This window comes from Mustela erminea, chromosome 6 (genome assembly GCF_009829155.1).
Source record: "Mustela erminea isolate mMusErm1 chromosome 6, mMusErm1.Pri, whole genome shotgun sequence".
In the NCBI taxonomy this organism is placed as follows: Eukaryota; Metazoa; Chordata; class Mammalia; order Carnivora; family Mustelidae; genus Mustela; species Mustela erminea.
Window position 1 is genome coordinate 99,713,119 of NC_045619.1, and position 27,648 is coordinate 99,740,766.

At 39.3% G+C, this 27,648-nt stretch overlaps 1 protein-coding gene across 2 annotated transcripts in view; it reads right to left on the reverse strand.

The window, feature by feature from the left end:
- The window catches only part of SRGAP1 (SLIT-ROBO Rho GTPase activating protein 1), a 266,183-nt gene that overhangs the window by 129,019 nt on the left and 109,516 nt on the right, over positions 1-27,648 (reverse strand). For both annotated transcript variants that reach the window (XM_032348868.1, XM_032348867.1), the window contains exon 2: positions 2,257-2,452. In XM_032348868.1, the coding sequence (XP_032204759.1) occupies positions 2,257-2,452 (196 nt within the window). The remainder of the gene's footprint in view (positions 1-2,256; positions 2,453-27,648) is intronic.

Sequence of the window (27,648 nt, forward strand, 5' to 3'; positions counted from 1 at the left end):
CAAACTGGGAGGAAGAAAAAGGGGCAGCTGAAGCCCTAAGGGATCAGACTAAGGTGCATGGGCTCATATCCAGTTCGCAACCAATTACCAAGTGCACAGAAGATATTAAAAAATATTTACTGAATGGGTGAATGGGCTGTTTTCTTACTTTAAAAAGGGACAGTTACTATAATAGAGTACTGGCTTCAGTCTCCTTTCCAGCTCTAGTCTCTGTCAAGTACATTGGACATCTGTCGACCCTGGAAACCATGACTAAGATTTATTTCTATGTTGGGCCAACATTCCCTATCTAGAATTATTCTGCATTTGCTTCTGCAAAAGTACCCTGGGGATACTGCCCACCCTACTTTTTATGTAGGATCTAAGGCCACAGAAGGGTATAAAAGAAAACAGCAAAGCCAGCGATGAAGACAAAGACAGGCCTCTCTGACACCCCTCCAGTCTGCAGCTCAGGCTGAGCAGACAGGCCTTGTTGTTGCAGGGGGTTGGTGGTTTTCTGTTTTACCAACGCACTGAGACAGTCGTTGTGCTGGTCCCAATTTTATGCTGGAGTGCAGCGCAAAAGGGTTTCCGGTAGAAAACCTCTAGTCCCACCGCCCTACCTTGCACAGGCCTCACCTTTAGTCCCCATATGGGACTAAAGCATGGATATAAATGTCCACTTGAGTTTTCGGTTTCCTCTTCCTTTTTTGGCCCCTGGAAATTACCCTTACTTTCCTATGAGTTCAGTTACACATTCAAAATGATGTCTATCATATTTTAATCAGCATTTCTGGGGGTTTTATAAAAGAAATACTTTTCAGATTACCTAGTCTACTATATTTCCGGAAGATTGTGTTGCCTTTTAATTATCTCCCAGAGAAGTCTATTTCTTTGTCCCTTTAGTGTTGCTAGTGCACGCCATTACTGTGAGCCCCCTGCATGGTCTCCCTTCCTCCACTATGGCTTCTTCGTCCATAGTCCTATCTGTGGTCTTTGTCATCATTCTAAAATGCAGGTCTAAGGGGTGCCTGGCTGGCTCAGTTGGTTAAGTGTCTGCCTTCAGCTTAGGTCATGATCCCAGGGTCCTGGGATGAAGCCCCACATTGGGCTCCTTGCTCAGCAGGGAGCCTGCTTCTCCCTCTCCCTTTGCCTGCCACTCCCCCTGCTTGTGCTGTCTTGCTACCTCTGTCAAATTAAATAAATAAAATCTTTAAAAATAAAATAAAAATAAAGTCCAGGTCTGAGCTGGCCAGTCTTCTAATTAAAACTCTCCAAAGGCTTCTCATGCTCTCAGGACAAAGTCCAAACTGCCAAGTGTGATCTACAAGCCTCCTGGACCTGGCACAATTTCATCTGGAGCCACACTGCTCACCACCTCACTACTCGCTCCCACCCAACTGCTTCTGTTCCACAAAACTGCCTTACACCCCTTCCCTTCTAATCCCTGATGCAGGATGTTCCCCTTGCCTGGAACCTCCTGCTCCGGGCCCCTCAACTTGCCAACTAGTCATTCATGTTTCACTTACGTGTCACTTCCTCCAAGACCTTTCTCTGACCTTCCCTTCCCCACCTCCACTACTAAATGGATTTCCATCGGGTCTGTCTGCACTTACCCTGTCACAGTACTTGGATTCTCCATTAAAGTTGTCTGCCTACTTGTCTGTCTCTAGGATCTAAATTACAAAGCAAATTTCATATCAGAAAATCTGTATATATTTTTTAAACAAAGGAAGTACATTTAATTCAAAGTTGTTGTTTTTTTAATTAATTCAAGGTTTAACTGCATTTGGTCATATTATTTTCCTAAAGATCCTTGTTTTAAGTCAGTCTCAACTGCAGTAACCACAAATATGACTGGGGGGGGGGACCTAAACATAAGCAACCCCTACTGCTTATTTTCATACAAAATCACTACAGAAATCCTGAGGTCTTTGCTTGAAGAAGCAGCCATCTTAAATGTGCCCACTGAAACATCTACCTGGTAGAGAGTGACTCCCACTTTTCTGTAATCAGAAATTTTATAAACACACACCTTTTCTTTATTTATAAAGTTATCCACAAATATACATTTACTGGCAAGAAAAAATATCAAGAGATCACTTTTAAAATGTGATACATTGATGCTCATAAATTATAAATGCAAAGAGTTGCCTTTTATATATGGGGATATGCTAATCAACAGCTTCTCAAAGATGGAAAATTCTAAAACCAAGGAGGTGTTAAGAAGGTAGGCTATCACCTTGGAAAGACAAATTTGAGTCAAGTCTCTCTTACTTGTACTGTTGATGATCCTTAGTGCTTCTTGTCTTTGCCATGAACCTTTCTGCTAACTTCTCTAGGTTCCGAGAATATTCCGTCTCAATTTCAGCTTTTTTCCGGAAGAAATCCTGCAGGTCCTGGAGAAGCTGAACTCTCATCTCTGTTTGCTGTTCCAGGCATTTTTGCTGTTCTACCAGCTGAGCTCGAATTTCTAAGGAAAGAAGAGAATCCATTGGATGGTTTTGTGAAAATCAGTGAGGTGTGCTGGTGCGTGCAAGATAAAGGTAAAGAATCCTACGACACATTTAGCTCTGTACATTTAGCTCTTTACGAGATTGCTGGGTCTAGATTCATTCTTTACATAATCTGCTGACCCTTTAAAAGAATGAGGCAAGTCCCAGGAAAGAATGTCAGAAATTAGAACAGAAACATGGGTTACATTTGCAATGCCACAAACATGCATGGAGTCATGAGGCAAAAAAATTAAAGCCTTGGAGATAACAATTCATGACACGTGACATCTTTGAGGTGCTGCGTATACTGTAATTTTTTCAACAGCATTTTCCCTCAACTATCCCTTATGAGTTTGAATGGCAAAGATGCGAGCATCATTTCTTCCAGACTTCTGAACCACCGCATATTTGCCAGTTGGCACATACAGAAACTGACATCTGGTAATTTGTATTTAGTGCATAAATTTCTAGTTTGTAAAACATGTAGCTTCTGGGTTTATAGGAATGCCGTGCCTAAAAATAATTTCTTTCTATATCCAAATAATCCATTCATAAATGGAGTCCTGAGACTGCACTTCATTATTCTGGTCACAACATCAAAGGCTCTTCACTTGGTCTTCACTTTTTACACACTGTTCAAACTAACAGCTCTATTGACACATGTAATCCTGAAGAGAATCCTTTGATGATTTTAATACATTCGGAAGGTGAAGGTTAGTCTTTGAATGATTTAGGGAAAACACAAAAGCAAAGGCGTATCATGCAAAACTATCTGTAAACGACTATTACAATGAAAACGGTGTGTTCTGGAAAATGAGATACAGCCATAACGACGGACTTATTCTTGTCTGAGATCCAGGGTTCACCTCCACACAAGCAGATTCATACTGGAAAACTTTATTTCATCCTTCCCGGAGTCAGTGCGTATTCCCTAAAAGTGAGAGCTGAATCTCATTGAGTACAGTTGATAGAAATCAATGTCCAGGGGCGCCTGGCTGGCTCAGTCCATGGAGCATGTAACTCTCCACCCCCGAGTTGAACTCGGGGTTATGAGTTTGAGCCCCACATCTGGGTGCATCTGGGTGTACAGATTCCTTAAAAATAAAATCTTTAAAAAGGAGAGAGAAAAATCAATGTCCAAATAACATCTCAATTCCTTCCTATTATTCTTCAACAGGGAAAGACTGAGTTCACAATATGTATGCATACACTTGGCCATGTTTAATCAAACTCATTAACAGCAGGGTAGTCAAAGTCTCAATGGGGAGTCAGGAAACGTGCTCAATATAATAATGGCTAACAATAATCAAACACTATTCTAGACCCTACTGAAGTAGGTAGGAGTATTATCCTCATTTTACAAAAAAGGAACTGAGATTTAAGGAGATTAAATACTTTATCCTGGCAAAAAAGGCCCAAATAACTATGAAATGAGGCCCTCAGTAAGGTCATGTTCCAGGCAACACTGCTCTGGGGAGCGTAGGAAGCATTTCTCAAGTGTCCTCTCCTTGGTTTCTCTACCTCTAGGTTGGGGGAGCCATTATTAATCGCATAGAAGTGTGGTGATCACTAGAGTGAAAACATTATTACAGGCTTTTAACTACCAGGAACAGCATCTGGTTTTTAGTCAATCAAAGTAAGTGTTTTTCAATACAGTATTATAATCACCATGTCTGCCAAACTCTTTTCCCCACAAATACAGAACTATTTTTGTTTCATGAAGAAAAAAGAAATCAAGGGTGGGGATATTTCTCATTCAGGAATCTCAGTAAGTCTTTTAAGATTTAGTAATTTTAGCACATCTTGCTGCGCTAAGAGAAAATAAATCAATCGTCTTAGGCTGTCAACTAGGCTTTTTTTTTTTTTTCCTCTTTTAAGCAGTGTTAGTGCCAAATAAGAAATAAAAGTGGCCAAGAGTACAGATCTCAATAGAACTACACAAAAATTCTGTGGGCTTCCTTCTTCAGTCTCATTCTTAGATTATTCTCTTGCTTGCTTCCTTCAGTGTTTAAAATCAAGAACCAGGGGCACCTGGGTGGCTCAGCGGGTTAAGCCTCCGCCTTCGGCTCAGTCATGATCCCAGGGTCCTGGGATCGAGCCCCGCATCTCCTCTCTGCTCAGCAGGAAGCCTGCTTCTCCCTCTCGATCTGCCTGCCCCTTTGCCTACTTCTGCCTACTTGTGATTTCTCTCTCTGTCAAATAAATAAATAAAACTTATTTTATTTATTAATTAAATTAAAAATCTTTTTAAAAATCTTTTAAAAAATCAAGAGCTAGGGGATTTTGAGAAGGAGGACTATATTTAAATGGTTAAAAAAACTCATCTTCTTTTTGCAGGCAGTAACTGTTACTTCATATTATCTGTAATTTCCCCATGAAAACAGGACAGTAACAGCATTTTCAGGAAGGAAAATGTGAAGGGACAGAATCTAGGGTATTGTTGTAAGAAAATAAAACATGCTCCAAAAACTGAAGGAGAATTCATTTGATCACCTCTTTAATTTAGACAAGTTGGGGACAAATGAGGAAAAGATCATCAAAAAAGAAAATAAGGAAAAAAAATATCAGTATAAAGGTACTACCATAAGACATGCCTTATTAGGAAGAGAAAACGTTTGGGTTCCTCATACCAAACCAGAGCCGAAGGCAGCACAATGTTAGAGGAGCTCACTTCACTGCACGTATGGTAAAGCTTTATTAACATGACCTCACTAGACGTGATCTAACCTTATATGGCACTGATGAACTGAAAAGATTTTTTAATAAATGAGTAAAATAAACAGTCATATAAATTCTGGCTCACCGCTCAGAACAGATCAAAGAAGGCAATGATGTACTGCACCCCACACCTTATCAATCCTTCATGGGACCACAGGGGGCTACAGGACATAGCACCACTGTCATCATGAGGGCTGGAACTGGTGAAAGCATCACATTAAAGAGTGATTTCTCGAAAATGTGTGAGTCTTACTTCTGTAGAAGGGATTGCAACCTCCCACCCACCTTCTTTAAAGACACTCTCGCAGGACTCTATTAGCTTTCGTGTATCTAGTATTGACCTGGACCATTTTTTTGAGACTCAAGCTTCATTTTAATTTAGTTTAGCCATTATTGAGCCCCTATTTTGTGTTAGGCAGGAGTTACAAAGATTTATGATGCACAACTCCTTCTGGTAGGAAATATAAATCCTAAGTTGATAGTATCAGTACATCAGTGTTGTAATGAAGAAATGTATCAGGAAGCTATGGAAAGGGGAATGGACAGTGGTAGACTGTGGAAGAACCTGTAAGACACAATGTCCTGTATAAGATATATAGCTATAACCACCAAAAAAGTGGAGAGATGATTCATAGATTGGGAGAAATATTTGCAAATTATGTATCTAATAAGGAACTTCTATCTAGATAAAGAACTCTGACAACTCAACAAAAACACAAGTAATCCAATTTTTTAAATGGGCAAAGAATCTAAACATATTTTCTCTGCAAAAGATCTACAGATGGCCAATAGCAAATGAAACGTGGCTCAACATCATTAGCCATCAGGAAGAGGCAAATCAAAAGCAAATGAGATACCCCTTCACACCTGTGTGGATGGTTATAATAAAAAAGACAGGTAATAACAAGAGTTGGTAATGACGTGGAGGAACTGGAACCCTCATTTGTTGCTGGTGGGAATGCAAAATGGCACAGCTATTCTGGAAAACAATCTGTAATTTCTTCAAAAGGTTAAACATAGAGTTAACACAGACTTAGCAAGTCTACTTCTACCTAGGTACATACCCAAGAAAAATGAAAACACAAAAATTTATATACAAATATTTAGAGCAACATTATTTATAATAGCTGGAAAATAGAACACCACACTTGTCCATAAATTGAACAGATAAACGAAATGTGGTCTAGCCATAGAATGTTACTCAGGCTTCATAAAAAGGAATGAAGTACTGATTTGTGCTACAACATAGATAAAACCTGGAAACATAACCTTAGTGAATGAAATCAGTCATGAACGGAAACTGATTACATTATGAGATGTCTAGAAGAGACTAATCCATAGAAAACAGTTGAGTTGTTACTAGGGCTGGAAGAGTTGGGGAGAAATGGGAGGGATTGCTAAGGGGTATAGGGTTTCTTTATGGGATGATGAAAATGTTCTAGAAGTGATGGTGGTGATGGTTACAAACCTGTGAACACACTAAAAACACTGAATTATACACTTTCAGTGGGTGAGTTAAATGATATGTGACTTACAGCTATTATACAAAAGACATACTGCTGTATCACAATTCCATGAAATTTTGGTTGTGGATACATTCCTAAGAATGACGATAACAGTACTAACAAAATAACTCCTCATATTCCCATGCCTAGTACTTTTTAGTAGTTAATCAAATTTGACAACATAAAGGTAAGTACTTTAAAATGATGTCTTCATGGTGGTTCTTGCTTCAGGATTTTTACTTCATCCTGAATTTGTTTGTAAGCCAGAGTAGTAAATTTACTAACTATGAGCATCATTGGTGTGTTAATTGTCACAATTTCTAATGGTATAGAAAAGATTTGCCTAATAGAACATTAGGAGGGGCTTATTACCATGACTCCCAAATCTCTTTTAGGCAGAAAAATACCATCTCTGAGGAGGTTCTAAGCAGTCATTATTTAAATCTAGGTCAGGACCTACTAAATGATAATAATGGCCATTTTAACAGGACTAAAATTTGCTGCTTTTTGAAAAAAGACTTATTATTTCATTTCTGATCTAAGAGTGCCACCACAGAAAGTATCAACATTAACAATCCAAAAATAGTAAACAAAAAGTACGCTTTCAAACTACTCAATCTGTTAAGCAAAATTGAAACAGTTCCTCTAAGCTATAAAATTCTGCTGACAATACTAAATAAAACAAAATTGTCTTGGGAAGGAGGAAACAGAGACATTTCTTCCTATAGTTGATAAAGAAAGGGAAGTCCTAATCCTTGGAAATAAATTTGTGTGAGACCACAGAATGATGCATAGTTCATGGAAAGATTGAGTCCATGAGATGGGGCTGCTTCTTTAATATGTTACTAAATGACTAGCACTAGCACATAAAATCGATAGATTGGGTGTGACTCTCATGATCGCTCAGCAGACAGAAATGCAACATTTCTAAGTTGTCACAAACCATCTCAATTATTTCATAGTCTTATTTGGTCAGATTTTCCTTATGATAATTTAAAAAGTATACATTCTGTTAAAATTTATCAGTACCTTTACCTAATGAATAAAAGGTATTTTCCCAAATGATAGGTAAGAGCCAATGGAATGTCTCAGAGAAGAACCCAGTGATGCTCTAACTGGTTCTGTCAATTATTCACATGCTTACTACTTACATGAATATTTTTACACTCTTTCAGTTGCCAATTAGCTAACTACCAGGTGCAAATACATTTTTTATGCTAGACATTTGGAGGAAAAAAAAAATCCACAGGGGCACCTGGGTGGCTCAGTGGGTTAAATCTCTGCCTTCAGCTCAGGTCATATCTGGGGTCCTGAGATGGAGCCCCGCATCGGGCTCCTTGCTCAGCGGGGAGCCTACTTTCCCCCACCCCCCGCTGCCCTCTGTGCTTGCCTTTCTGCCCACTTGTGATCTCTGTCTGTCAAATAAATAAATAAAATTTTTAAAAATCCAAAGACATAAACAAAGACCATTTCTCTATTTCAGTAGAAATCCAAGATTTATGCTTCTCTTATACTTCACACAGAAATTAGGTGACATCAATATGGACACAGACAGGAGTTCTAGTGGTAGTATTAAAAATCACAGCAGGGGTGCCTGGATGGCTCAGGGTTAAGTGTCCCACTCTTGATTTTGGCTTGGGTCATGATCTCAGGGGCTTGGGATCAAGCCCCAGCTGGGGCTCTGTGCTCAGTGGGGAGTCTGCTTGAGATTCTCTCTCTCCCTCTCCCTCTTTCCCTTCCCCACTTGCACATGTTCTTTCATCTCTCAAATAAATAAATAAATCTTTTAAAAAAAATCATGGGACATGGGACGAGTGACTTAACCTCTCAATTTTCACCTTGTGAAACAACAGTCCCACCTCACAAGACTGGGGAAGATTAAATGAGTAGAAACGAAAAGCACGCTGCCATCTGCAAACCACCTGGGAAAATGTAAAGATGCTATTATTACTAGCATCTGCAGGCTTTTGTTACAAAGATATTCACTGACCATTTTTCTGTGCCAGGCTCCTTACTAGGCACTATAGAGAACAGGCGGAAAGTTCAGAGCCCCATCCTCAGTGAGAAGACAGTGCAGACAGTGAGAGCCAGTGACCTTCAGGGTCTTAAAGTATGTGTGTCAAAGAGCAATGGAGGTATTTGGCGAAGTTTCCATGCTTGGGCAGAGGGGCAAGCATTGAGAAGGTAACCTTGAGATAGACCTAGCACTTTGCTGATACACATAGGGGTAAGGGTACTCTGGGCTGAAGGAAGAGCAAACTCACCTGCAGGAGGAGGGAGAGAACAAGGAGACTTATACCAAGGGTGTCTCTGCTGTGGAAACCCAACCCTGGACTGCTAGGGGGTCTGGTCATAAGCCTAGGGCAGCCCCTTGCAGAGAACTAAGGAGTAAGATTTTCTATCTTGGGTCAGTTTCCCAGACTGGTTTGATGATAAAAACCACCCGGGGTGCTTATTAAAAATACCTGTATCCAATCTCCTTGGCTGGCTATTTTTATCTTGTTGGTCTGGCAGGACCTGGAACGGGGGATTTTTATTAAATACCCAGGTGAATCTTTTCACTGGGTTACTTCAGGAAACACAAGCAAAGGACTGAACAATTCTGCTTAAGGAGGATACATAATCAGACTTGCATTCCTGAAAATCACACAAATAACTAATTAAATAAATGAAATGCTAAGCATCTTACACCTCAAGAAATCAGAATTTCTTTTGTAAACTGTATGGTTCCCTGTTTGAATTATGAATTATTAGGCAAAACAAACCAACAATAAAACTCTCACAAGAATGAATGGTATTCATGTTCTCCCCTGCCTAAGCCTATTATTTTAATTAGTCATGAATCACTCATTTCTGTCATCTGGTGTGGAACTAATGAGTATTTCCATTTAATTTGCTATCAGAAAGCAGAAGCTGATTTTCAACCACATTGTGGAGAAACCTGTAGAGCTGTGCTGGCCAATATGGTGCCATTAGTCACACTGAGAGCTTCCAATGTGGCTAGTCCAAACTGAGATGTGGTGGCAGGGTAAAAATACACGTGAGATTTCAACATCTTATTAGGAAGAAGGAAGGATGTAAAAATGTCTCACTGATAATTTTAATGCTGACATTTAAAAATGTGGACACTGGGAAAAAACTCTAGACATTGGCTTATAGAAAAGACATGATTGACATTAACTTTATCTGTTAATCTGTTTCTTTTCACTTCTTAAAAATAACTATTAAAAAATCTAAAATTAGAAATGTGGCCCATCTCTAGGACAAAGCTCCTCTAGGATCTGAGGACATTAGCAACCAAGTTTCTCATAGGTGGAATCTGAAATGTGGAGTTCTCATCAGAAAAGGTTTTTGAAGAATTAGCAGGTTTGATGAGAAGACAGAACTTAAGCACAATGCACGTACGGGACAGAATACAGAGGAGGCAAGACACTAGTTGCAGTTAGGAGTGTGACCTTGGAGAAGGAATGACTTCTTTGGACTCCTCAACTGCAGAATGACTGCTAATTATAGATGTCTATTCACCCTTCCAAAGAAAATGAAAGGTTTTAACAAGAAATGAAAAGACGTCCTCATCTTGTAAAGAACTGTATTGGCCAATTATCATAAAATATGTAATGAAAAAAGAAGAAAGATGTTCTACATTTGATAATATTGACTACATAGCCTAAAGGACTTTCAGAAAAGAAATGATCATGGGCCAATTGCGATTATCATCAGTGACAGCTTCAGAGGGCATTGACCCTGTACTGCTTTCAAAGGATATGCAGGATTTTGAAGGCTGTGCAAATTTGGGGAATGGAAATGTAGTTCCTTAAAGTAAAAATGATATTTTTGATATTCTGGCCCAGAAGAGTTATATTCTAGGGAAGGAAGCTTCGAATGGCTGGACCAAATGTAACCTTCCAGGTTACTGCCTGTCTCTAGTCTTTCTACTTTTAAATTAGGGGATCACCAACAATTGAAGCAAACTAAATAGCATAGACTTATATGAAATCAAGTTGCTTCCATTCTAAGCTAAAAACCATGTTCTCATCCTAGAACTCTAGAGATGGCTAGCACGTTTGTGGAGGGAGTAGAATTATGATAAAACCTTTGGGAATAAAACAAGGTTAACTGTCCTCTCAGTACAGTTAATCTTCATTGTTTGGGTATAAAAGTAAAGTCAATTTTACAACATTTCTGACACTTAAAGAGAGGCTGCACACATTTCCTTGAGTTGTCATTACAACATCTTCATTTGAAAGAACATTAACCTCAGTATTATTTTAGGATAAAAGCTTAGTATAAATGCTTCAGTTTTCATAGCTTTTGAAAGCCAAATATTACATTTTGGCCTAGATAACATTTTCAGGTGAAGTATGGAAAACAAATTTGCACCCCTCCCCCCATGAAAGCCAGTTAGTCAGAATAAAAGGCAGTAACTTAAGGGAATCAATTGCAGTGTAATACATTGCAGGAAAGGCCAGTTTAAGGAAGTACAGAGCTGAATGATTCATCGTCATGCCTGTATTTGGAATGCACAAGAGGTAAGATTTCGTTAACTTCCCCATAATTAAGCAAGGACATTTCAGGCTGTATTAGTAGATTGATTTTTACTACCAGAAAAAGACCATGTGTGAAAACCATTGATCTAAGATTTACATTTTGGAATGGCTTGTGTTGCTGACCTTTCAAAGGTTCAAGGCATTCTCAAAACGTTGACATTCTTTCCTGATATAATTCAACATGAAGTCTCATGGAATAAGTAGAAAAGCTTGCATATTTTTTTGGAGTAAGTTTTAAGAATGGAAAACTTCTTTAAAATAAAAAGATTTTATCTATTTATTTGACAGAAAGATCATAAGCAGGCAGAGAGGCAGGCAGAGAGAAAGAGGAGGAAGCAGGCTCCCTGCTGAGCAGAGAGCCTGATGCTATGCGGTAGCTCAATCCCAGGGCCCTGGGATCACGATCTGAGTCAAAGGCAGAGGCTTAACAAAGATTTTTAAGTAATAATTTCTACACCCAACACTGGGCTCAAACTCACAATTGTGAGATTCAAGAGTTACATCTTTACTAATGGAATCAGTTAGGGCCCCCAAACTGAGCCTTTTTCAAATTAAGGCTCTTCTCCTCATTGCAGTAATTATAATTTTAAAGTGTACAATGTAGCCTCCCAAGCAATTTACCATTTACATGGTAAATACCAAGAGAATACTTATTGAGTTCTTACTATGTTCCAGATTCCGTGACAGGTACTTGATACAGCTTAGCTCATTTAATTTTTACAGCAATCATATTATGTAGTGCTTCCATTAAATAGAAGAGGATACCAAAGTAGAGAGAGGATATTTTGTCCAAAGTCATACAATTATTAAGTACTAAATCTTAGATTTCCATTCGGGTCTGTCTGACTCCAAAGTTTATGATACAAAATTATAATGTTCAACAATTACGCATAATGTATAATTACACAAAGCAAGCCCAAGTAATCCAGGTTGGCCTTCTAAGTAATTTGTTTGAATGTATACAGACACTGTATATAACTTAATGTATCAAATAAAATTTAACTGCCAAGAATCTCGCTAGCATCATTTAGAAAAGCAATGATTACATTCCTAGTATTTACTTAGTTAAGAAAGCCAAAAGAACCTCTTCCTTCCCTGAAAAACTCAAATATTTTATAAAAACTAGTTAAGTGACTAATACTAATTCCCTAGTATTTCCTGAATGTTGTAACTTTATGGGAAACTGTGAATTTAGGTTTACTGCTGCTGTTCTTAAACTGTGCTTATTTAAGTTGCTCTTTTAAACTGTAAACTGTTATAAATTGCTAGTATGTTAAAATTACTGTAAAGCTTTGAACTACACAGATTATAAATCCCTGAATACAAATATCATGTCTTTAAATTTCCATAGAGCACATAATAGATGTTCAGTAACTATCTCTGGTGAATGTTTTAGTAAAGATTGCAGGTTGTCAGAAGGCTTAGTTATGTACATTATGGACTCAGGACCCAAATTTTGCTAATTCATAAAATGGTTTTTCCATTTCCCTCTCCCCAAGGTCATTGTCACATTACTACCTCCTTTTTCTTTGCTCCATCAGGCCCTTCTGGCATCCAGCCCCACAAGGTTTCCCCCATTAACCATGCCCTATTTGGTCAACAGTGGAAAAGACTCTAGTCAAAACCACTGACTATCATATTTTACACATCTCCCAGTTAAAGGAATTTTATATTCTACTTCTACCACAGAGGATACCTTCATCTAGGAAAACGCCAAAGGAAACACTAATCATTTCACTTAATTTTCTTTAAGTCTCTACCACAGACTTTCATTCAATTGCTAATGGTGACTTTATATCTTACACTGACTTAACTATAGTTCAGTAAGTGAGAGCTCCAATAACTTCTGGCTCCCAGGAGCTGGAACTCTGGCCCAGGAGGTGATGATACAAGGCAAGCAGAAAGTGGTCAAGTGCTTGTGCTCCTCAACATAAAGTTTACATTTACTGACTTTCACAGTTCTCGATCATAGAATAAATGCCTTTCAAGCTTCAGGCTAAAAAAGCCTTAAAAGAGATACCATTAAAACACACACACACACACACACACACACACACACACACATATTAATATGTGTATCTTTCAAGATTTTTCAGGCTTAAGAAAATACTGAACAGCAACCAGCTCATTAAAACTGGCTTGTAGAAAACAGAGGGCTCCTGGGTGGCTTAGTCGGTTGAATGTCCGACTCTTGATTTCAGCTCAGGTGGTGATAGCTGGACTGTGAGATCAACCCCTGAGACGGGCTTCGTACTCGGTGGGGAGTCTGCTTGAGATTCTCTCTCCTCCCTCTGCCCCTCTCCACTGTGTGCGCTTGCTCTCTCTTTCTCAAATAAAAAAATAAATAAATCTTTTCAAATGTCAGAAACATTAATTCTCTTCATTACAGTATCCCTTCAAAGTACCAAATAAAATATCTAATTTGATAGACTACCTTCGTATCAAAAATTACATTCTTTTATTTTATCCTCAGATATGAGCCAAACTCTGTATTAAAATGGTATTTCTGATCCCGAAGACACATGCAACTTATACCCACACAATCTGCAAAAAATGGAATTCAACAGGTTCACTCAACAATGTCCATTTAACAAGTAAGCAAGTGAGAAAAGAAAGGCTTCCGCTAGTCATCCCACAAACATTTACTGAGCACCCTCCAGGTGCTGAGCTCTGGGGAAACAAAACAACTGCGTTGTGCCCCAGGGCCTCTCAGGTGAGCTCCTAGTCTACAGACATGAAAACAAATAACTGTTGTTGTTATAATGATCATCATTTACAGTGCAATGCAGTAAATCCTGTAATGGAAGCATGTGCTGGGAGAACACACAGGAACGAACAGCAAACTGCCCACGTAAACTGGAGTTGGCAGACAAGTAGGAAAGTGCCAAGTTGGGGGTGGGTACAGTAAGGGTATTATGGGCAAAAGGAGCAGCCTGAGCAAAGCCCCAGGCACAGGACTATCTGGAAAGTTCAGGGTATTACACGGATGGCAATTTGTTCCATATTGCACCGTGATAAGCAGGGGCTCATCAATTACTAGGAGGATTTAAAAGTAAATACTCTAGGAACTCCAGGGTGACTCAGTCAGCTAACTATCCAACTCTTGAGTTCGTCTCAGGTCATGATCTTGGGGTCGTGGGATTGAGCCCCATGTCGGGCTCCATACTCAGTGGAGAGTGCTGGAGTCTCTCTCCCTCTCCATTTGTCCCTTCCCCCTATGCTTATGTGTTCTCTCTCTCTCAAACAAGTAAATCTTAAAAAAAAAAAATCCTCTAAAAGGGTAAGGGATGCTATTTTTATTCTGTTCCACCTTCACTTACTGTTGTGAATGTTTCAATTTATATATTTAGTAAGTTAAAAACAAATGTATATTATTCACATTAGAAAAGATAGCTGTAGAACTATGTTCTAACTGATGAAATTACCAGAAAATGACATTTCCTGCTAAATCCTTAACAACAGATTTTTTAAAATTATGTTATGTTAATTTAGATAAGGGAGAACAATGTCACCCACATTCAATACAATACTGAGGATATGGAATGGAAGGATTTATAAGTACCTACATGATCAGAGCTGACTTCTATTTTCCTTTAATTAGATTTAAGTTTTAAATTAAAAAAGTAGCTTAAAATGACACATTATTTAAAAAGTAGCTTAAAATGACACATTATTTAAAATACCTATCTTCTACCTTTCTTGTCTTGTTTGGGGTCCATTCATCTTATAATTTACTTTAAAAAGTACACTTCTTAAAAGACATTGTATCATTTAATCTTCACAACAAAAAGCAGTTCAGAAATACTAAGGTAAAACTGCTAGGATTTCCTAATCTTATACCTCTTGATACGCTCTTTGTAAGATCTCAGATACTAAGTTTTATGGCCTCTGCCAGGTCCACTCATTCCCATAGCTGCTTTTATCTGGAAGAGATTCATTTTTAAAATAGGATCGATGTGGGAATAGCCCAGTGTGCTGTTGTGAAACACTGCCCTTCCTCCAAATCCCCAGTACCAGGGAGCTTCCCTCCACCTCTTTCCTAGCTACACATCCATGACCTAGACATGGCCTTTTACTTGAAACTTTCCTTCCCACGTCTCTGCCCAAACTGTGTACTACTTCTGTTCAGTTTCACTCTGTTAAACAGCACTCTGTGGTGGGAGCACGAACAACAGTGACTCCATCTTTGGCCCGCCATCTTGTCCATGTTTGCCGGATCACCTTCCATGGAAGTGTGTGTTCCAGGACCCTTGGACGTTACTTCACCTACTTTAGAAATGCCCACCAAGGGCAGGCTAGGGGAGGCACATTTTGGCCTCCCATGACTCTGTGAGAGGCAACAAAGTCTTTCCCTTACCTGCACAGGTAGGGCCACAAGATCTAATTACAGGTTAGCTGTCAGTTAGGTGCATGCAAACCCTTCGAGGAGCATGTGAAGGAACCGTGGATCTCACTACAATGCCCCACATGACCCCTTGCTTGCTCTACAAAATCTGTGGACTAAGGTCTGGACTTTGTGGAAAATAACCATGCAGCTGGATCACTGACCGCCCCAACCTCCACCAGCAAGTTACCCTGAATGAGACTCGGTCAACTGTGTGGACTGGCCTGCTTCGCTTTCTGATCGTTAAGTGCCTTCTCAGTTTGGGGGATACTCTACTGTCCTGCCTCCATTTTCTGACCCCTGTGTCTGATGTAGAGGCAGGAGTCACAAAAAGACAAAAATGAAAGACAATGAACTGACAGACTGGGGAAAAAGAGGGAAAGGTGAGAGCAAGAAGAGATAAAGAGAAACAGCTTAAGGAGAAAAGAATTGAGGAGAGGGAGAGAAGTAAGAGAGGAAAAATGAGGAGGGGGTGTGAGGAAAGGGGGCAAGTGAAGAAAACAAAATAAATGTAAAGTAAGTGATGAAGGTTTTCAGGAAGTCGCTGACTCAGTCCTGGGCACCGGAGGGACTGAGAGCACTTTAATCTACTCAGGCTTGTCCTCAGGCTCCAAGCCTTTTCAAAGTACATTCTGCTTTTAACAAATTTCGGGTATCTGGCTTCAGTCTTAGGCCAGCATGAGAATAAAATTTCAAGGTCAAGCATAACTCCTTTTTCTTATTAGAACCAAAGCGCAGGTTGTTCAGAATCATAAGAGCGTCCCTTTTAAGCCTTTAGAAAGCTAGGTAAAAATCAGAATTGGTCATGAATGTATAACTTCACGTTTAATGGAACTTCAAGCTCAATGGATGAGCACGGGACTCATCCAGGATCATATTTTACAGGACTCTGATTCACGTGTAGCTCTGAGACCAAACAGTAGAAATTCTTTGTATTCTTTCTATTTTCATGATTAATTTTTGCAGCCCTGGAACATTTTTAATTATCTTGGCACCTTAGGGGTAGAGTGGAAAGGCTACTAAAAACAGGCAGAAGTGCTCGGAATTCTCATACCATCTTCCTTTTATGTAAAAGAGACTAATTCAGCAAGACCAAAAACTTTCCACTTTGACCCACAGCACAATGCCCCCCCCCTTTTAAATTTAGAGGTCTCTGGTGAGAACACACATTACTCACAAGCAAAGCTGATCTTCTCTTAGCTGCCGGCATTGAGAAAGCTGTCTGAATGGATGGCATCAAGCCTTCTGCCATGCCACTGGATGCTTCCCCAGTGCAGGTGCCAAGTAACCCTGAGTTTAGGCAAGCAACCATCTCCGGGGCACTTCAGTCCTGGTCTCCTAGACTAGGGCTCTCCTGGATGCCGGCAGCACAGCACAGGATGGACACGATTTTTCTTCTTCACCCTGGTTACAGGATTGGCTGGCTGGGATCATCCCAAAGGCAGAACATTCTGCCCAAATCCAGTGAAATACTTCACATTGTTTAGCAGTCGCCTCTTGAGGTGGACATAAAGAATAGCTACTTAGAGTCTTAAGATCTGCATGCAAACATTATATACAGAGCCAGGGTCAAAAACTCCAATGCCCTCAGAAGCCAGATAAGTCCCATAAATGAGGGAAGTGGACAGGATGTAAAACAACAAGAGAAGGAAATGACCATGGCTTGTCTAGCCACCAAGCTCCAGGTAGCACTTGCTACATTGGAAGCTTGATGGAGGTTAAGCTAAATCTGATTTTGGTTTTTTTTTTGTTTGTTTTTTTTTTGTTTTTTTTTACTTAAAGATTTTTATTTATTTATTTATTTGACAGAGAGAGATCACAAGTAGGCAGAGAGGCAGGCAGAGAGAGAGGAAGGGAAGCAGGCTCCCTGCTGAGCAGAGAGCCCGATACGGGGCTCGATCCCAGGACCCTGAGATCATGACCTGAGCTGAAGGCAGCGGCTTAACCCACTGAGCCACCCAGGCGCCCCCTGATTTTGTTTTTTGAGAGAAGCCTGAAATTTGGATTTTGGGGCAAAATTTCCAAATTCTTAAATGTCAGCAATTAATTCTATTAAAATAAAACAGACCACAGGCCTAACAAAACCCAATTCTGTGCCAGATTTTGCCTCTAGACTACCATTTGTACTCTCTGACAGAGAGAAATTCTAAGCTTTTTGGATAAACTTACACCTTCTTCAATTGTCACAAATGTAACAAGAGAAACAAAATTGAGATTAATGATAATTTGATGGGACCTCAGAAATGAGGCAGCAGTGTAAATGGTGTATGGAAAACCAATCAAAACTTGGTGACATTTAGTAAGTAATGTTACTTCTCAGCTTTTAAGTGAATTTATTTGTAAACTGGATGACAATGGCTTGACTTACTCTAAAACTCACACTAGTTTTCTTTTTTAAAAAAAAGATTTTATTTATTTACTTGAGAGAGAGAGAATGAGAGAGAGCGAGTAAGCGAGCATAAGATGGGAGGAGAGAGGGAGAAGGAGACTCCCTGCTGGGCAGGGAGGTTGATGCAGGACTCCCTCCCGAGACCCCAGGATCGTGATCGGAGCCGAAGGAAGTCACTTAATCAACTGAGCCACCCAGGGGCCCTCACACTACTCTCTTGGAACTGTAAATACTAGAAGAGTTTCTCCTTCTCACCATTCTCTCCTGGGGCTCAACCTAAATCTGGAAGATGATCTGAAGTCCAATCTTATTGGAACTCTTTTTCAAGAACTGTTCGTGCTGACTCAAGAAATCTGAGAAAAACACTTCTCCCAGGGCTGGTACAAATTCCATTAACCATCTCTGATATCAAAGGCTTTACTGAATAATGTGTTCCAATTTACTTTCTGTATCTCTCTTCTTTGGACACATGTTAGAGAATAGAAGGATTACAGAATCTCAAGTTTACAATAAGCCTTAGAAATCATTTGGCCCTATCTGCTGTCTGGTGATCAAATTCTCCCAAGTCCATGCCTGCCCGGAATTTACTGTCTCCCAAGAGCAGCCTGTACTACCATCTGGCAACTCCAATACTTAGAGAAGTCTCCTTGAACTAAAACAAGAACTCATCCATTCGTCTGACAAAAATGTATCAAAATGCCAATGATAGGACTCATACTAGTTGCTTTTATATAAAGATGAACAAGCTGGGACATCCCTCTTCCTCTGTAAAGAACTCACAAAAATACTTTCAAAATTACATTTCAAAACTTCCAAAAGGGTTCTTTGCATGAGTAAGTACACCCAAGAGACAAAGCAAAGCCAACCCATCAAAAAGTCCAAGATGTAAGACAATTCATGAGTTGTGAATACAGCAATATGTGAAAGAAAGAAAAGGTTTAATAGTCAGCAGGGAAATAGGTACAAACACTCAGATTTGAGACTTCCTTCAAAATTAACCTAACATCTCTTCCTGATCACTCTGGGATCCAAAGGCTAAAAGGAAGACAGATACCAAGTTCATTTTCATTACCTACTATTGAAGGAGATTTACTCACCCAGAACCTCCCATACCTGAAGAGGTACAAAACCAGGGTTCAATATGACTACTTAATAAACCTCTTCCCTTACTGCTACCTGTATCCTTTTTCTGCTATGCTGTCCCTTAAGCCTAATTTCAAGAAAAAGATATTCAGTCAATTCCACCCCCATCGCCCCTCCACCCACAAGTTGCCCAATTAAGAGAAATGTGAGAAAGAGAATTTACTATATGGTAGTTTAAGGTCTGCATGACAGCTAACAGCTGAGAGGACCCAGTCCAATGAGAACTCACTCATAAATCTTGTGCAAAGCTTTGTTTCCCTGGCTGAGCAGAAGTGAAAATTGCCTCTGTTAGTATAATCAAGATTTTTTTTTTTCCTTTGAAATTCTGAGTCCTGACATTGGGTAATGTATAGAAACTTAAACTTCAACTGAAACCAATAATCAATTGTTATGAGGCATAAATTATATAATGCTTATAAAGAATTCAAATAGAGCCTTACATAGAAAATTCTCAACAAATGGTACTTATTGTTATTAATATCATTTTCAGGGTGCCTGGGTGGCTCATGTGGTTAAGCAACTGCCTTCGGCTCAGGTCATGATTCTGGAGTCCTAGGATCTAGTCCCACATTGGGCTCCCAGCTCCATGGGGAGTCTGCTTCTCCCTCTGACCTTCTCCCCTCTCGTGCCCTCTCTCACTCTCTTTCTCTCAAATAAATAAATAAAATATTTTAAAAATATATCATTTTTACATCTATTGGTCCTAAAATATCTTCATGTATTTCTCAAGAAATACACAGTTTTGTGAGTTCTAATCCACTGCTGATTCCATTTGAGGGTGGTGATTATGCCTATTAAGAATACACTTTTAATTTTTCTCTTATTCATGCAAACATATTCATTTTAGCAGATTAGAAAAGTAGAAGGAAGGTGGGAAATCAGCCATCTTGGGAACACACCTGTTAATATGGTACAATTATTTTTTGTGTTTAAAAAAAAAACATTTATTGCTACAAAAGCAGACACATATACTGTAAAATGTTAGAAGATATAACTTCAAAAAACCCACTTGATTTTCTATCATGAGGAAGTTAATTTTGATAACATTTTGCTATATATTCTAAATATTTTTTCTAATACAGAAAGCTCTAGGTTATTTCAATTTTGACTTTCCAACCTTTCATAGTTTATTCAATGCCATTTTTGGTACACAAACTATGACTTCACCTGTGTACAGGTAGAAATTCCAGAGCCTCAGTAACCATCATCACTGGTCCTTTCCTCAGGCCACATTCTTTATTAGGTTACCTCAAATCCTTACAACAGTCCTGCAAAATACATTCCAATATCCCTGTTTTGCAGATAAGAAAACTAAGACTCATAAAGATCAGGTGACTAGTCCAACCCCTCAAAGCACTAAGTGACAGAGCTAGGTTTCAATCTGTCTTTGTCAGATTCCAAAGCCTGTATGTCCTCCCCAAGCAGCAGGCTAAAGGTAAGTGAGATACAGAGTCTCTATCTGAAAACACTTAAATGAACACAAACAATCCAGATCCTTATTTGGGCAGTAAAGTAGTATGACTCATTTTATCAAAGGACAAAAGTGACTCAAAGTTCCATAGCGAAGAGGGCTAGAGCTGGACTTTAAATATGAGTTAGATGAGGACACCATCATTTTAATACAATATAACTCTCTGCTATGTGATGTTGAAATTTAGAGTTTGCCAGGATTTTACACTAACAAAACACACTCTCAGGGTGCCTGGGTGTCTCAGTTGGTTGGGCGGCTGCCTTTGGCTTGAGTCATGGTCCTGGAGTCCAGGGGTCAGGTCCACCAGGAGTCTGCTTCTCCCTCTGACCCTCCCCCCTCTCATGCTCTCCCTCTCAAATGAATACATAAAACCTTAAAAAAAAAAAAAAGAAACAAAAAACACACTCTTTAGCCACCCACAAGCACTCACTGGTGAGCTGTTCCTGGGGTATAATTCAAAGAGGGAAAACCCAAAATGTAATTAGGGAGTTACATGGTCTTAATGTATACCACAGTGAAACTTACCCTGAGTTTTCATAGACCTGCTTATCAGACTACTGGGAAGGAACAACAGGGAATTTAGAGACTTGGATGAGACTCCCAGCTCTGTCACTAAATAAACCTGTGTGACCTTGGGCAGGTTACTGACCCGCTTCTGGGCTCAAGTGAACCCATCATTCTAGAACAGTTATAAGAAATACTCCCTTCCCTCTCTCTCCACCAAGGACTCACACTGTTGTCAGAGGATGAAGGTTATAAATGACAAAGGGTTTAGAAAATTTAAATTTTCCATGCATATGTAAGGTATCTAATAAAGGCAATGACAATTATAAAAATGCATTCCTATAGCTACAAGTGACGAGTGCAAATTATGTCAGGCATTGTTCTGTTTCATATGAATCAACTCATTTAATTTTTGTGTTATTATTATCTCAATTTTACAGACAAGTAAACTTGCCCATGGTCACTTGGCCAGTAGGTGAAGTTAGGTTCTGAATCCAGATAGTCTGACTCGTCAATGCTGTTAACTACATGAAAAGAAGGTTCCTAAAAGCCTCTACTTCTCCCATCTCCAACAGCTTCTGTTCCACCCCCACCAGGGACAAATTCTAAAATATAATATACTGTTTCAGCAACTTTTGCTATTTCTAATTACATGATTTTCTTTATAAAATCAATTTATTTTTTCTTTTAAAGCTTTTATTTATTTATATGACAGAGAGAGACATAGCAAAAGAAGGAACACAAGCAGGAGGAGTGGGAGAGGGAGAAGCAGGCTTCCTGCTGAACAGGGAGCCTGATGTGGGGCTCAGTCCCAGGTCTGTGGGATCATGACCTGAGCTGAAGGCAGACACTTAACTACTGAGCCACCCAAGCGCCCCTATAAAACCATTTTTTTTTTTTAAAGATTTCATTTATTTCTTTGACAGAGACAGATCACAAGTAGGCAGAGAGGCAGGAGGGGGGGGGGAAGCAGGCTCCCCGCTGAACAAAGAGCCCAACGTGGGGCTCGATCCCAGGACCCTGAGATCATGACCTCAGCTGAAGGCAGAGGCTTTAACCCACTGAGCCACCGAGGCGCCCCCCTATGAAACCAATTTAAAGAGAAAATTATGTTTTTCTGACAAACCTGTTGGTTAAAAAAAAAAAATTATTTTGTCTATTTCAGTATTTTTTTAGGCATATCAGGTGATTTCATCTGAAAAATTTTTAAGGGTTCACAATTCTTTCAAAGATGTTCTCCACAGGCAGTAACCTCTATGGCCTTGGCCACTACAACCTTTTGCTGGGCATGTCTCCAAAGGCAAAGGAAACAAAGGCAAACATGAGCTTTTGGGACTTCATCAAGATAAAAACCTCTTGCACAACAAAGGAAATAGGTGACAAAACCAAAAGACAACCTATAGAATGGGAGAAGATATCTGCAAATGTCTTATTAGATAAAGGGCTAGTATCTAAAATTTATAAAGAACTTATCAAACTCAATACCCAAAGAACAAATAATCCAATCAAGAAATGGGCAGAGGACATGAACAGACATTTCTACAAAGAAGTCATCCAAATGGCCAACAGTTACATGTAAAAATGCTCAAAATCACTCGGCATCAGGGAGATACAAATCAAAACCACAATGAGATACCATCTCACATCAGTTAGAATGGCTAAAATTAACAGACCAGGAAACAACAGATGTTGGTGAAGATGAGGAGAAAGGCGAACCCTTTTACACTGTTAGTGGGAATGCAAGCTGGTGCAGCCACTCTGGGAAACAGTATGGAGGTTCTTCAAAAAGTTGAAAATAGAGCTACATTATGACCCAGCAATTGCACTGGTTTTACACCAAAGATATAATATAGTGATCCAAATGGGCACAGGCATCCCAATGTTTATAACAGAAATGTTCACAATGGCCAAACTATGGAAAGAGCCCAGATGTCCACTGACAGACAAATAGATAAAGATGTGGTAAATACATACCATGAAGTATTACTCAGCCATCAAAAAAATATGAAATCTTGCCATTTGTGATGACAGGGATGGAACTGAGAGTAATATTTTAAGTGAAATAAGCCAATCAGAGAAAGACAATTATATGATCTCACTTATATGTGGAATTTAAGAAACAAAATAGAGGATCATAGGGGAAGGGAGGGAGAAATAAAACAAGACAAAACTGGAGAGGGAGATGTACCATAATAGACCCTTAATCACAGGAAACAAGCGGGGTTGCTGGAGGGGAGGGGTGTGGGGAGGAAGAGGTAACTGGGTGATAGACATTAAGGAGGGCACTGGGTATTATATAAGACTGATGAATCACTCATCTCTACCTCCAAAACTATTAATACAGCATATGTTAATTAACTGAATTTAAATTCAAAAAATAAAAAATAAAAAGCAGAACTACTGTGGAAAAATTTTTAAAAGATGGTTCTCATTAAAATTTTCCCCCGATGATCCTGAAAAATTATGCCTTATTCTGGAAGGGATGACACTCACTATCTCAAATGTTCAGTTCTGAGAAAAAAACCCAAGAAGAAGAAAACTATGCAATGGGGATCAAATTCTAAAGTCTCCAATAGTCATATTTCAAAAAAACCTTTAGTAATCTACTGAACAGTAGACTATCAATTCTTCCCTCTTCAGCAGTTCTTATACAGTTAAATATTATGCAGGATAGACATGAGTCTGTGGCTGTTGGTGAATATGCTCCTTCCCCTGTATTTTTATACACTCAAGTGATACACCCAAAGTGTAGACAAGAAACCTCATAAAGTTAGCAGGTAGAAACATGAACCATAAAAGTAGGCCCTGTATGTAATTTTAAATTTTCTAGTAGCTAAAGAAAAAGAAACAGATGAAATTAATTTAAAATATATTTTATTTAGGCCAACATATCAAAATATTTTAAGTTCAATATGTAATCAACACAAAACTGTTAATGAGATATTTTGCAATTTCCTGTATTAAGTCTTGAAAATCTGGTGTGTATTTACCCTTACAACACATTGCAACTTGGACTATCCACTTTTCAAATGCTGAATGGCCACATATGACTAGTGGCTGCCATCCTGGGCAGTGTGGTTCTCTAGAGTGGTTTTAAAAGCACAATGGGGATTAGAGAATCTACCAGTTTCCTACCCCTAACTGCAAAGCTTAGGTCGAGGAGAAAATTTACAGTATGTTGGTAATTCTGCACTGTTTGAGAGACACACACTGTTTTACCATAAAAGTTCTCTTCAACTAGAATGTAACACCTCTGATTGTAAAATAGGGTATGTGTCTGCATGTATAGAGACATGCGATTTTTAATACCTAAATAATGATCAGTAAAATAACAGAATCATGGCTCATGTGGATACCCACTTCCCATTTCAGGATACTTAATCACGTGGGCAGAGTCCCTTTTTATCATGTGGGGTAACATTCACAGGTTCTGGAAATCAGGTTATGTTTGATGGACCATTACTCAGCCTACCACAGGTTACTGAGAGCTATGGAGATAAGGAGAGCAAAACAAGAGAGCCAGAGGAAGACTTCCATCAGGAAGGGGATATGAAAAGATCATTCTCATAGCAGAGTAATTGGAAGGAAGTCAGAGTGAGGCAGGGAAACCAAAGATCAATGGAAGGCAAGGGCAGAGGTGGGGTGAGAAGATGCCTAAAACTAGTCAGTGGAGGTGGGAAAAGAGAAGAAAGTATGAGGCTAAAAAGTAGTAAAGATGTAGAACCCACAGGACCTCCAGAAAGGAACCTTGACCTGAAGGGATGCTGGTGGGAAGGAAATGGGAGAACTTTAATGTTTAGTGTTCCGTTAGTCCAGTTGGTGATTTAGAGTATTTGTGTCATTGTCCTATGATTGATGTGAACTTAAATTGATTGCACTCATGGACCAAAACACAAGAATATTTTTCACACTATGAGGTGTTACAAAAAGCTGATCCCTCGTGCAGGCACTATGTAGGACTTTCAACAGCTGCTCAAAGATGCAAACGCATGATGTTGTACAAAAAGGCAAGAGGTTTAATCTGGCCTCCAGATGTTTTTTGTTTTTTGGGTTGTTTTTGGCCAATTTCAGCTTAATGCCAAGGCACGTCGATCAGGGCTCAGGAGTTTGTTTTTTGCTCCTTTTTGTTTGCTCCTTTTAAAGGTATAGTGTAAGGAACTTGCAAGTTTCAAAACCAATCTGGTAGATTCATCTGAATGTAGTATGGTGGTTAAAGCCTGTTCAGCAAAGCTTTGATATCTCAATGAGCTGGGTTCAAATACTGCCTCTGCCATCATACTAGCTCTGTGACCTTTGAAGAGCTTTAGTTGCATAGCATCTTTAAAGAGCTAATGATGCATATTATATGGTTCTACAAGGGTTAAATGATATCCGATTTCATGTCCAGTACAAAGTAGGTAATCAATAAAGGTAATCATTATTAACTGAAAGCCTTATTTAAAAGAATCATAACCAGAAAAACATAGTTTGTTATTAATAATTCTAATAAGGCTCTCCAAATGGATTAAAAAAAAAAACCCACACAAGTAGGAATTTCAAATACAGAAAGAAATATATCAGCAAATCCTCAGAGAATAACTGTGGATAATCTAATGACATGGATTTAAATCTTCAGGATAAATGCCAGCTGAACTGAATTTCCTTAGTTTCTCTATCCCAGCTTTAAAGAACCCATCAGGCTCTACTACTGTTTTAAGGAACATTATAAAATACTCCAAGCTTAACCAGCTCCCCTGATACCAGTATTGAGTTAGAAAAAAATTAAATATACAGGTGTCCTCAATTTATGGACGAGCTATGTCCCTGAAGGACTATGTATGTTGCAAATTAGATTTTGGTAATCAGAACTTGTTTTCCCAGCAATAATTTCAGAAACTTGTTTTGCTAGAAAAATACAGTAACTTTTTTTTTTTGAACTGGCCATAGGATTAGGATAGATGGTAGCTGGCATTCTGGCACAGATAAAATTAAACAGATTCTCCATGTCAAATTTTGGATCCTGCTAGGGTCATGTTTTGCCTGAAGTGGCAAATAAATCCCCATCGTCTGGTAATGAAAAATACATCCCATCCTGTAAATGACAAAGTGGAAGACGGACTATATAAGGTACAATACATTTGTTTGTATTACCTTCCTGGGGCAAGACATTTCCCATACATTCAAGAGAGCAAATTACCCACCTTCAATAAATGTTTGAGATAAATGGGACAGCTTCATGAATAGATATACCATTAATCTGAAGCATAGAGAAAAAAAAGTCTGAGAAGGGGATACTGGAGCTTACATATAAAGAAATGATAAAAAATTATTATTCTGTTGATAAGGTCTGTACTGAAGTGTGGTGTACAATTTTTAGGACAGGACTCAAATTCATAGTTGCGGTATTTTTTTAGAGACCACTGCAGAAAGCAGGTAAACAACTTAAGATACAGGCTGTCAAAGTAAGCCAAAGGGACACTATTTGTCCAACCGACATCCTGTTTGCAAACCCCAATTACCAAAGGACAACAAATTAAATGCTAATCTTTGCTGTTCACAAACAGTATTTTAAAAATTATATCCTATGGACTCTACTTTGCCTTATTAAACGCCCAGTGGAGTTGCTCATAAAAGTCAAGTTGTTCAACAAGGACAATCAATCGTAGTTAATGGTCACTATAAAAACCCGCCCATGACGTTAAAGAGACAATTTCGTAATTAGGAGTTAAGTGGTGGCCGTGAGCTTTCCTGTGAGAGAGCTCTAATTCCTAAGTCTTCTGGGGAGTGACGAGGATTAGGCCGAGGATTAGGCCAAGGCATAGCTCGAAATAATATGCGTGGGGAGGGTAGCATGGATGACCAGGCCATAGTTCTCTGGGGGCTCTTCAATGTTTCAGGAAGGAGTCCAAGGGCTTTGAGAACACCACTGAGTGCCACACTATTTTACCTGTCGCTCACCAAGACTGCTCTCTTGATTCCTCTGGTGGCGGCATTCCCGTTGTCCATTTGGGGTTCCCCCTGGCCACAGCATTTATTAATTATCCCCAACTCGGTGCTCATTGAGTCAACATGGATGGAGATGCAATTCCAACCAAGGAACAATTTTGGGAGATATTTTACAGCATGGCTCACTCAAGATTAAATCATGTATAGGCAAAAAAAAAAAAAAAGAAAGAAAGAAAGAAAGAAAAAAGTAAGCCTTCCAAGAAGAAAATTGATGAGGGGGGAACACATTAGGAAGCCAGCAGACAAAGACAAGCAGACGGGTACTGCAGCCCTGTCTCCATCCGCCCGTATGTTTTTCCTCACACCCATATGCTCACTCTCAGTTCCCATATGGTTTCTCTTTCTCATTATGAAATTGGAGGTGCGGAGGGGGCAGGAGTGGGCACACATCTACTTTGTACAAAAGTTACGCAGACACCAAGCATCCTAGAACATTGCAGATGGGAAAGCTGAGTTACACACGGGCCCCTGCCCAGGCCAGGCTGCAGTAGGCACTGACTCTGGTCCCTCCCTTCCATCGTCGTTCCA